At 34.5% G+C, this 10,559-nt stretch overlaps 3 protein-coding genes across 3 annotated transcripts; all 3 read left to right on the top strand.

Moving 5' to 3' along the window:
• Window positions 1–760: 760 nt before the first annotated feature.
• Window positions 761–2,752, top strand: LOC125505002 (myrosinase 1-like). The gene is made up of 9 exons (XM_048667905.1): window positions 761–985; window positions 1,042–1,254; window positions 1,314–1,437; window positions 1,496–1,593; window positions 1,828–1,997; window positions 2,054–2,124; window positions 2,190–2,383; window positions 2,440–2,546; window positions 2,598–2,752. Exons 1-9 carry the CDS (start codon window positions 776–778, stop codon window positions 2,710–2,712), a joined length of 1,302 nt encoding a protein of 433 aa, XP_048523862.1. The 5' UTR covers window positions 761–775; the 3' UTR covers window positions 2,713–2,752.
• Window positions 2,753–3,431: 679 nt separating this feature from the next.
• Window positions 3,432–9,362, top strand: LOC109536003 (myrosinase 1). Its single transcript, XM_048667906.1, has 11 exons — window positions 3,432–3,528; window positions 5,010–5,140; window positions 5,497–5,690; window positions 5,742–5,954; window positions 6,020–6,143; window positions 6,199–6,296; window positions 8,430–8,599; window positions 8,657–8,727; window positions 8,799–8,992; window positions 9,041–9,147; window positions 9,205–9,362. Exons 1-11 carry the CDS (start codon window positions 3,485–3,487, stop codon window positions 9,317–9,319), a joined length of 1,461 nt encoding a protein of 486 aa, XP_048523863.1. The 5' UTR covers window positions 3,432–3,484; the 3' UTR covers window positions 9,320–9,362.
• Window positions 9,363–9,917: 555 nt separating this feature from the next.
• On the top strand, window positions 9,918–10,559 carry LOC125502398 (beta-glucosidase-like; the record flags this gene model as incomplete). Its single annotated transcript, XM_048667904.1, is given in 3 exon segments — window positions 9,918–10,014; window positions 10,122–10,252; window positions 10,377–10,559. Coding segments are annotated over 3 exon segments (364 nt in total), but the record flags the coding sequence as incomplete, so codon positions are not given.

Consider the following 10,559-nt stretch of genomic DNA (forward strand, 5'->3'; position numbering starts at 1 on the left):
GATCAATGAAAATTCAGATAATATGTTCTAAAGTTTGTTCACATTTATTAAAAATAATATATTAGTAACTTTTTGGGTGTTAAGGTTGTTATACATAGGTCCAAAAAGTATTATGTAATAAGAAGATTATTAATAACTTATTTGCTTCATGCTAATTAAATATAAGAAACAAATATTTAAAAATAATATTTAAGAAATACTTGCTTTTGATCTGAAATATTTAGCAAACATATAAAAATATCCTAAATATGTATGTAATATTTTGAGCTATCTGGGCAAGGTCTCCTATCGTGTGTTTCGAGTAAAACAATTCACAAATAGACAACAAGTAAAATATGAGATAAAAACATGATAAAAAGAACACATTTATACATAATTCACCGCTAAATTCACATGAACCAAAATTAATTCCCTCATTGTTTCACACATTAACAATGAATTGTATATACTTTCCTGACTGTGTTTCAATTCCAAATCAAATTCATTTTTCTTTCATTTTTCTGAAATTGAAAATGCATGCCAAGGCTTAAAGCAGCAACAACGCTACACATAAAAACTGATGATGGTGGAAAAATAAACCGAAACGTATTTTGATTGATAAATAGAGACAATAAATGACTGAACCCAGGAATGAATTTGATTTGGAATTAACAATGAATTAATTGAGAAGAAGCAATTTAAAACCTTGTAATTCTCTCATCTTCGCGTTATAAAGTTGGACTTCATAATTTTGAACAAAAACAAAAAACAAAACAGAAAAAGGAAAAAAACTAAAATGAAGTTACTATTAGGAAACATAAAAAATAATTCCAACGGTGATGTCGCTTCCGATTCCTACCACAAATACAGGGAAGATGTAGCCATATTGAAGGACTTGGGAGTGCAACTCTACCGTTTCTCCATTTCCTGGTCCAGAATCTTTGCCAATGGAACTCCGAACACATTCAATCAAGCTGGAGTTGATTACTACCTCAGTCTGATTGATGTGAGTTGCCCGATATGATTTTGGCTAGTTATATTTAAGGAGTTTTTCCCATACAGGAATTGCGTGAAAACGGAATAGAACCGGTTGTTACCCTCTACCACTGGGATTTGCCTCAATACCTGGAAGACCTTGGCGGTTGGCTCAACCCTCAAATAGCCGACTATTTTGGCGAATATGCCCGAGTAATCTACAGGACTCTTGGACCTTATGTGAAATACTGGGTCACCCTCAACGAACCAGGATCAACTTGCTCTTTAGGATACGGACAGGTGAAGTTTTAGAAGCAATAATTAAACAAAGAATTGTAGTTAATATGCAAGTAAATCAGGGCATTCACGCACCAGGAAAGAGCTTGATCGGAGATGGAATCTATACATGCGCCTACAATCATCTTAAGGCTCACGCCAAAGCCTACAGAATCTACGATGAGGAGTTCAAGGCTGAGCAAGGAGGTAAACGTCGATTGGATTTATGTGTTTGCAGTTTTAAAGAATGCGTTTTATTTGGCAGGAAAAGTAACCATCAACAGTGCCGCTTCTTATTACTACCCTAAGGACAGCGACAGTCTTCTAGACCAGGAAGCAGCTGAGAGAAGTTTTGAATTTAATGTAAGTGATGAAGTGTACCTATAAGAAATTATGTACCATTTTTATTTGCTCTATTGTTATGTGTACCCTTTGAAAAAGCTCGTCCAAACGAAGTGGTCATCCAGGGTTCATATTTAGCTATATGATATCTAGTATCTTCGACCACATTAAAAAACTTTGATTGCTCAGTTCCGGATTTTACACAACTATACAATCTGTAATTTCGCCATTTTCAATCAAGTGTGTTAATTACAGGCCGGTTTGTATGCAAACGCAGTCTTCAAGGGTAACTGGCCCCAAGTAGTCATCGATAGAGTAGCCGCTAGAAGCGAACTAGAAGGCTACTCATTCTCTAGGTTGCCGGAATTCACCCAGGAAGAAATTGACTACATCAACGGAACTTTTGACTATTTTGCTTTAAATATGTAAAGCCGGACTACATCGGAACATATTATAGCAACCTAATTTTTAATATTTACAGTTATACCAGTGCAATTGCTGAGTATTCTGAGGATTGGGAAATTAGCACTCCATCAATCTGGCTGGACCAAGGTAGAAAATATATCCACTTTCAAATTGGAGTTGCACCAGGAGGAAAATTAAATTGTATTTTTTAGGAACGATTACTTCCGGAGACCCCTCATGGCCCACAAGTGCGTCTTCATGGCTAACCTCCGACCCACCAGGAGTTAGACATCTACTCAACTACATCGACAAGAAATACAATCCAGGAGAGTTCATTATCACTGAAAATGGATGGTCTACGCTTCCAGGAGAGTTGGACGATCAATCCAGAATCGAATATCTCAGCGTAAGTTTCATGAGCAAGTGAGAATTTGTTTGAAAATTATGGACTTGGTCATTCAGGGCTATTTGAGCAACATCTTAGATGCCATCCTGGATGATGGAATTAACGTAACCGGATACACACTGTGGAGTTTGTTAGATAACTTCGAATGGGCGGAAGGATACACGTAATAATAATTTTTTTTGTGAAATTCCATTATAACGAAATATATTTTCAGGCAAAGATTTGGAATCGTTCAAGTAGACTTTGAAAGTCCAGAGAGAACCAGGACTTACAAAGCTTCGGCTGAATGGTACAAGCGCGTAGTTGAAGCCAGAGCCATTGTTGACTAAACAGTACAGCGAAATTGCCCAATAAAAGTCTTCCATGCAATTCACGATGTTTTTTTTATCCCACAATGTTTGTTTCAGTTTCAATCATTTCCTTTCGACTTGTTTTTATTATCAGTTCACGCAATGAAAATTGAGCTGAAAATTAACTGCTTTCAGCTGATTTGCTAATATTTGGGTCAATGAATAATAAATTAGGCCACATTTTCAATTGAAAATCTACAAGCTTTTGGGCAATTACCCATAGAAAATTAAACGGTCGATAAATAAATTCAATTATTAGCTTGGCAGAACTTTTCAATCAAGGAAAAAGTTGAATGCTATTCAAAATCTGCTCCGTCACCCTTTTCAATATTGATTTTGAAGTTTTAATTCAATATCAAGTGGAATTTCAAGGTGAACAGCGATTACATAATATACTTTGTAAGGTTGAAGCACACACGCAATAAATTTGCAAGATTAATGGACTTTTGATTTTTTCAGTTTGATTTATTCCTCCCATTTTTGTCTAATTTTGATCTTGACTTTTAGAAGAAATAATTAACTAATTTAGGAGTTTTGAAGCTGAACGGCGCAATCTGGTGGTTTATTTTCTACCTCATTAAGTAATTAAATGCTCACGTAAACTGAATGATTGTATCTCAAGTTGAAAATCAATGAAAAAACCACTCAAAATTATTTAATAATTGATAAAATATAACGTCTTATGAATACATTTTCATGTTAGCATTATTCATTTAATAAACAATTGCGCGGTAGTTGAGTAGGAATTAAAATGAATGCTGCCATTGTAACCTGTTTGCTACTTACTCTCAATGGGTAAGTTGCATGGTTTAATATATAAATTGTTATACAGTCAATCTTGATAACAAATTTAAATATTATTTACTTGCTTATCAAATAACAAATAATAAACAATTTGCATATTTACATTTTTTGCATTCTTCTTACGCCTTAGGAAAACTATTCCCTAGTCATTATAACGGCTGATGATATCTACTACTAAACGTTTTTTTAGATATTTTCTCAAAGAATCTTGAATATTTGAAAAATTATGTAAACGATAGCAATTTTCTGTTGGTAAAATTAACTTCTTGAGGTATTTTTCAATGTCGTATCGTGCGAAACTATACTAAATTTCTGGCAAAATCGAGTAACTTAACTTAACGAATTTAATGTTCTTTTGGATCTTGTGTTTGTTCAGAAAATCATTTTGTTGCTAAAAGGTTTGTGAACACAAGATATGTGAACATTATGCGGAATTGCTAATAATTTATTAGAATTCTACTACAAAAAGCAAAACCCGAAAAACTCAGAAACTCGGTTTGGGAAACACTCGGCTAAAAGTATTTTAAAAATTAACGAAAACTTTGGAAATTATCTGTATTCGAAAAAAATATATATATCTGCTACATTTGAAGTTATAAATACCATGAAGATTTTTCCGAATGTTTTTTATTTTGTCATCATTTGTAACTGTCCTATTATTATCAAGAGGTTGAAACATTTTCCTGAGAGATTTAAATTTCCACCCACTTAGATTTTTCTTTTTAAATTTGTTTATTGTATAACTAACCGACTTTAGTGCGTACAGATAGAACACTTTACCTCAACCTTCTGTTGTTCACGGAAAAGCGAAAGCAAATTATTTATGAACATGAATTTAGGAAAAAATCACTTTTCGGAGTTGCTGATTTAGCTTCAAAATCATATATTTTATCCCCCTTTATCCAGCTTTTGGTTTTGGAAATTCCGGGATTAACGAATTTTGATGTATAAATTGAAATGCATAGAAATCATTCGAAAGAAGAAATACCTTTTAAATTGACAGACTTAGATAAAGCCCGACATTTGGCACACAATGTTCAATTGCTCACCTTGTATATTCGCTCAACATTTAAATAAGTTATATAATAGAGCTGTTGAAAGCTCTTCAAGTATTTCAAGCACACCAATGTTATCTAAAATTGTGGGAATAAAAAACAATTTTTTATTCCCACAATCGATTTTATCTTCAAAAGCAACCAATAAATGTAGCATTGAAAACAGGACAAGTACTTGTTCAATATTCCGCACTTGTAATTGTAATAATGCTCGTTCGTCAATTGTAACGTAAATAACCACGCTTGCTTAAACTCTACATCACACAAATATGTACAGAATGTTTGCACATTATGAGATGTTCTGAAAAATGCAAACACATTTGTAAAGAACAGCACGATTTAAAATATTTAACTGCTACCACGGTCAGCAGAAGGGCCTACAAATTAAAAAAGCTAAAAATGTTGTCTACTTTCCAGAGCTTTAGCGCAGAAAGTATTTCCAGAAAGCTTTAGATTTGGAACAGCTGGTGCTTCTTATCAGATCGAAGGCGGATACAATGAGGGCGGTAGAGGTCCCAGTATATGGGATACTTTTTCTCATATTCCAGGTAATGCCTTATGAGTGTAAATGTACTTTGCGGTACAGTGCTGCAACAGCAACCTCTTTTTGAATGTTCAATATTATATCTTTTTTGTATTTTCTAATTTTAATCTCTTGAATTGCCTGAAAGTTCGTCGACGCAAAAAACATTCTGAGCTTCTGTAGTCATTTAAAGAAAGGTCGGGCAGTTCAGTGAGTATGTGTAAAAACATATTCAATTGATGCCTAACATCAACATCAAAGACGATCAAACTCAAGAAATCCGAATATAAACTTAAGTTGACTTCTAGGCTATAAAAACAAATAATTTATTATTTTTTCTCATTTGATCTTTAACTTAATTAAGCGTTAGTATTATTTTAGGAAATATTCAAAATGACTCTAACGGAGACATTGCCTCTGACTCCTACCACAAGTACAAGGAAGATGTGGCTATTTTGAAAGACCTGGGAGTCCAAATCTATCGTTTTTCCATTTCCTGGTCGAGAATCTTTACAGATGGAACCCCAAATACATACAACCAAGCTGGAGTTGATTATTACCTCAGCCTCATTGATGTGAGTGCGCAAAAATTACTTATTTGAACTGAGATAACATTTCGTTTAAAGGAATTGCGCGCCAACAATATCGAACCAGTAGTGACTCTCTACCACTGGGACTTGCCACAGCACCTGGAAGATTTAGGAGGGTGGCTCAACCCCCAGATTGCTGATTATTTTGGAGATTATGCCAGAGTTGTTTATAAGAATCTTGGACCTTTTGTCAAATACTGGGTGACAATTAATGAACCTGGAACAACATGCACATTGGGATATGGACAAGTATAACTACTGCTGTTGTTACTAATCAAATTACTCAATCTATATCAAGCCACCTCTATATTTAGGGTGTTCACGCTCCAGGCAAAAGTTTGATCGGAGATGGCATCTATACATGTGCCTACAACAACCTTAGAGCGCACGCCAAAGCCTACAGAATTTACGATGAAGAATTTAAAGCTGAACAAGGAGGTGAACTCTAGTTTGCGTTACGAGACAACTTCATGTAATTTGGTATGTTTTATAGGAAAAGTGACGATTAACAGTGCGGTTTCCAACTTCTACCCAAAAGATAGCGAAAGTCTTCTAGATCTGGAAGCTGTGGAGAGAACCTATGAGTTTAACGTAAGCAATATTCTATAAACTTCACAAAACAGAAATTCACGGTCTTGGGTTCGTAAATAGGTTTCATTATGCCGAATATTTTCAAATAAATCTTTTGCGCTTTTGAGTTATTGCCGCTCTCTGAGTTAATGGGTTATAACTCATCGATGAATGAGTCATAACTCATTTATTAAAGCGGATTAAAGCTTTACGAAACCCTAGACTGGGGTTTTAACATTCTGAGTATCGTTTTTCCAGCAACGGAACTGAGTTACTGAGTACCAAGCCATTTGCGCAGCACTGCTCCAACACGTAAAAATTCACTGAGTACCTTTTCTGTCACGACGATTGCTTAAAAATTTCTGTTCTTTGGTCTAAAACGAGAAAAACCGGAAATGTTGAAGAAATTTTAAAATTCTTCAAAGCAATGAGGTTTTAAATGATGCCTTTGCTTTCCCTGATCGTTTTTTTTGGAAAACTATTTTTGGAGAACTTTGTTTGAATTTTGACTCAAATTCAAAGGTAAAACGGGTCTTCGAAAGGCACCAAATGAAGGAAAAGAAGACCAAACTATAAATACGCCCAGTTTTTGGTTTAAAGACCCTCAGTTTGCCGCAGTTTCGAAAGAGTTTTGTTTAGAAATATTGACCTAAAAGTGAAGAAAGCGGAATTTAAAATAACTAAATTATTCACAGCGACGAAGTTGGCGAATTTTCCAAATAATTGATTATGAACTTTCGTTTGTTCTTTCTGGAAAAATATTTTTGTGAAAAAACCCAGAAAAATATTTGGGTTTTGTCCAAAATTCCAAGCTACAAAGGTTTTAAAAAAATCTTTACAACGCGGTTAAAGAGGGGAGTGTTCCAATAGAATGTAATTTATATTTTTTTACAGAAAATACCTGAATATTGTCAGTGTTTGAGTGTTGAGCAAGAAAAACTTTGCTAAAACTGGAAAGACCTGAAATTTTAAATAAACTTGAAAATTCTTAAGAGCGATGAGGGTAGTGAATTTTGTAAACTTTTGCTCTCTAGTTGTTTCTTCAAGATAATCTTAATTATTTTGGGAAAAAAGTTAATTCAATTATTTAGTTTTGTGCCAAATTCGAAGCTCAAAAAGCCCTTCTAAAATCTCCTGCAAAGCGATGCATGAGGCCAACAAAATTAATTGTGGCGTTTTTGGCTGAAAGAAAGACCTCATGATTGTCGAAAAAGAAGTCAAGCATCAGAAAATAATAGATTTTTTTGCGCTTTCAAATAAAAACTTTTCGTTTTGTGATCGGTTTTTCAGAAAACCTTAATCATTTTCCGGAAAAAATTGGAAAACTTATTTTAGTTTTTATCCCGATGTTTTTTGTTCGACGCTGAAAAACGTTTTGGTAAAATTTCTTCAGCTATAAATTTATCCTGTAATTTTTCGCCTAAAATACCTCCAGATTGTCAGTTTTTTAAGTGAAACTCTATAAAATAGATCGTGTTTGAGTATAAAATAAAGCAAAAAAAAATTCGATCAAAACTAAAAATCCACAGTTTTTTAACCAACTCGACAGTCTTCAGAGGTATGAGGGTGAGTTTTTATAAACTTTCTGTTATATTATGTATGTTATATGCGTTTTTGAGTATATTCTGTTCGCTTTTTAACAAAAAATTAGTTGATTTTTCTCCTATATTTGAAGCTGGAAAAGGATTTCCCTACTTTTAACGAAACGATGAAGGAGGCGAACGTTGTAATAAAATTTATTTTAAAATTTTTTGAGGAAAATATCCTTAGATTGTCAGTATTTTTACGTAAAACATTAGAAAAATGAGCGATTAGAAGAAACAGTAACTTTGCTAATACTGGAAAATTCTGAAATTTTGACGAAACTAAAAACATTCTTAATAAATAGCCCTTAAAATAAATCGAAAAACAAGTTAAGTATTTTTTTCCAGCAACGGAACTGCGCCGGTGCGTTGGGTTGGCGCACAAAGCCACTTGCGCAGCACTGCGCCAACTCCAAAAATTCACTGAGTTACCCAAGCCTATCTTATGCAATAAGATTAAATTCCGTTAATGAATGAATGAATTAATTGTCTACAAAAGAGTGACTTTTTGGACATATTAAACTAGACACTGTGGAATTCTGCAAATTTAATGTAAATGTGAAAATTCCAGGCTGGTTTGTATGCCAACGCTGTCTTTAAAGGCAATTGGCCCCAGGTGGTCATTGATAGAGTTGCCAACAGAAGTAGACTAGAAGGTTACTCCTTCTCTAGATTACCGGAATTCACTCAGGAAGAAATCGACTATATCAACGGAACTTATGACTTTTTTGCTTTGAATATGTAAGACTCCACTACTCTGGATAGTTTAGCATAAATATTTTGATCTAATATTTGTAGATACACTAGTGCTTTTGCTGAATATGCTGATGACTCGCCCATCACCACTCCATCCATCTGGCTGGATCAAGGTATTTGAAATAGGCCAGTTTTCAAATTCGATTTCGTTAAAAGCTATTAAAATGTAAAATTTATTTTTTAGGAACCATAACTTCTGGAGATCCTTCATGGCCCACAAGTGCCTCTTCTTGGTTAACTTCTGACCCGCCGGGAGTCAGATATCTACTCAACTATCTCAACAAGAAGTATAATCCTGGGGAGTTTATAATCACTGAAAATGGATGGTCTACGCTTCCAGGAGAATTGGACGATCAATCCAGAATCGAATATCTCAGCGTAAGTTAAGTGGGAATTTGTTTCAAAATTATAGACTTGGTCATTCAGGGCTATTTGAGCAACATCCTAGATGCCATCCTGGATGATAGAATTAACGTAACCGGATACACACTGTGGAGTTTGTTAGATAACTTCGAATGGGCCGAAGGATACACGTAATAAAAAAATTGCAAAGTTTCCTTATATCGGTTTCATTATATAATAATTTTCAGGCAACGATTTGGAATTGTCCAAGTAGATTTTGAAAGTCCCGAGAGAACCAGAACATACAAGGCGTCAGCCGAATGGTACAAGCGCGTGGTTGCGGCCAGAGCCATTGTTGACTAAATAATAAAGTTAATTAACTATTAAATACTTTCCATGTAAACAATATTTTTATTTTCTTATCGTCTGGACTAATGTCTTCATGACCCAACATTTGCATTCCAACTTTTATTCCATAACTGCTTGCATTTTACACGAACATTACCTACATCAGTTGCTATTTATGTCTGATTGATCATTAAATCAGAAAAATGTTCAATTTCATAAGATTTGAAATCGCCGGGTTGAACTGCGAAGATAAAAACGCAGTTTCTCTTTACAAAGAAACACTACATTTACTCACTTCTCATCCAGCTGCTTTTCTATTTCGAAGTTTTTGTTTTTTCTAGCAGATGATTGTTCTATCTAGTCATTCCTGAAATTTTAATTAATATTTTAAGTAATAATTGATCAATGCTTTTTATTTCTTCTCAACTATTCGAAATTTATTTTCTGATCCACGAAGACGACTTTGGTTTTTAGTTCCCTAATATTTAATGCATATGAAGCGACTTTAACGCAATCAAATCTGAGCAGGACCAACTTCCATATCTGTAGCCAAAATTACAATTGAAAAAACACTCGAAAAATTTCGACGATTGATAAAATATCATGATTACATTTTGCATTCACATTATTCATTTAGTAAGCATCGAGTGGTAGTTGCGCATGAAAATGAGTGCCCCCATTGTAATCTGCCTCATCTTTATTCTAAACGGGTAAGTTACTTGGTCTAAATCTACTGTGCCTTTGCCTGATGTGCAATCTTAGTTTACGGCTTATTGTGGAGAAAACAATTTTAATACGAGTACATTGTGTTTTATAGGGCAATCGCGCAAAGAGAGTTTCCAGGAAACTTCAAGTTTGGAACAGCTGGTGCTTCCTACCAGATCGAAGGCGGATATAATGAAGATGGTCGGGGACCCAGCATGTGGGACACTTTCTCTCATATCCCAGGTAATGCTGAATGACAAAATAAGTAAACTACGTGTGTTATTAATATTTTTGGTTTGTTTATTCGTCCCTGCTTTTTTTACGCGAGCGCTCCTTAAGACTAGCTGTAGTATTTCTATCTTTATAGGAAATATAAAGAACGACTCCAACGGAGACATTGCCTCTGACTCTTATCACAAGTACAAGGAGGATGTGGCTATTTTGAAAAACCTGGGTGTGCAATTCTATCGATTTTCAGTTTCTTGGTCGAGAATATTTACCAATGGTACTCCAAATACATACAATCAAGCAGGAGTTGATTATTACCTCA

Source organism: Dendroctonus ponderosae, unplaced genomic scaffold (assembly GCF_020466585.1).
Source record: "Dendroctonus ponderosae isolate FM_Combo_2020 unplaced genomic scaffold, Dpon_F_20191213v2 Dpon_F_20191213_603, whole genome shotgun sequence".
NCBI lineage: Eukaryota > Metazoa > Arthropoda > Insecta > Coleoptera > Curculionidae > Dendroctonus > Dendroctonus ponderosae.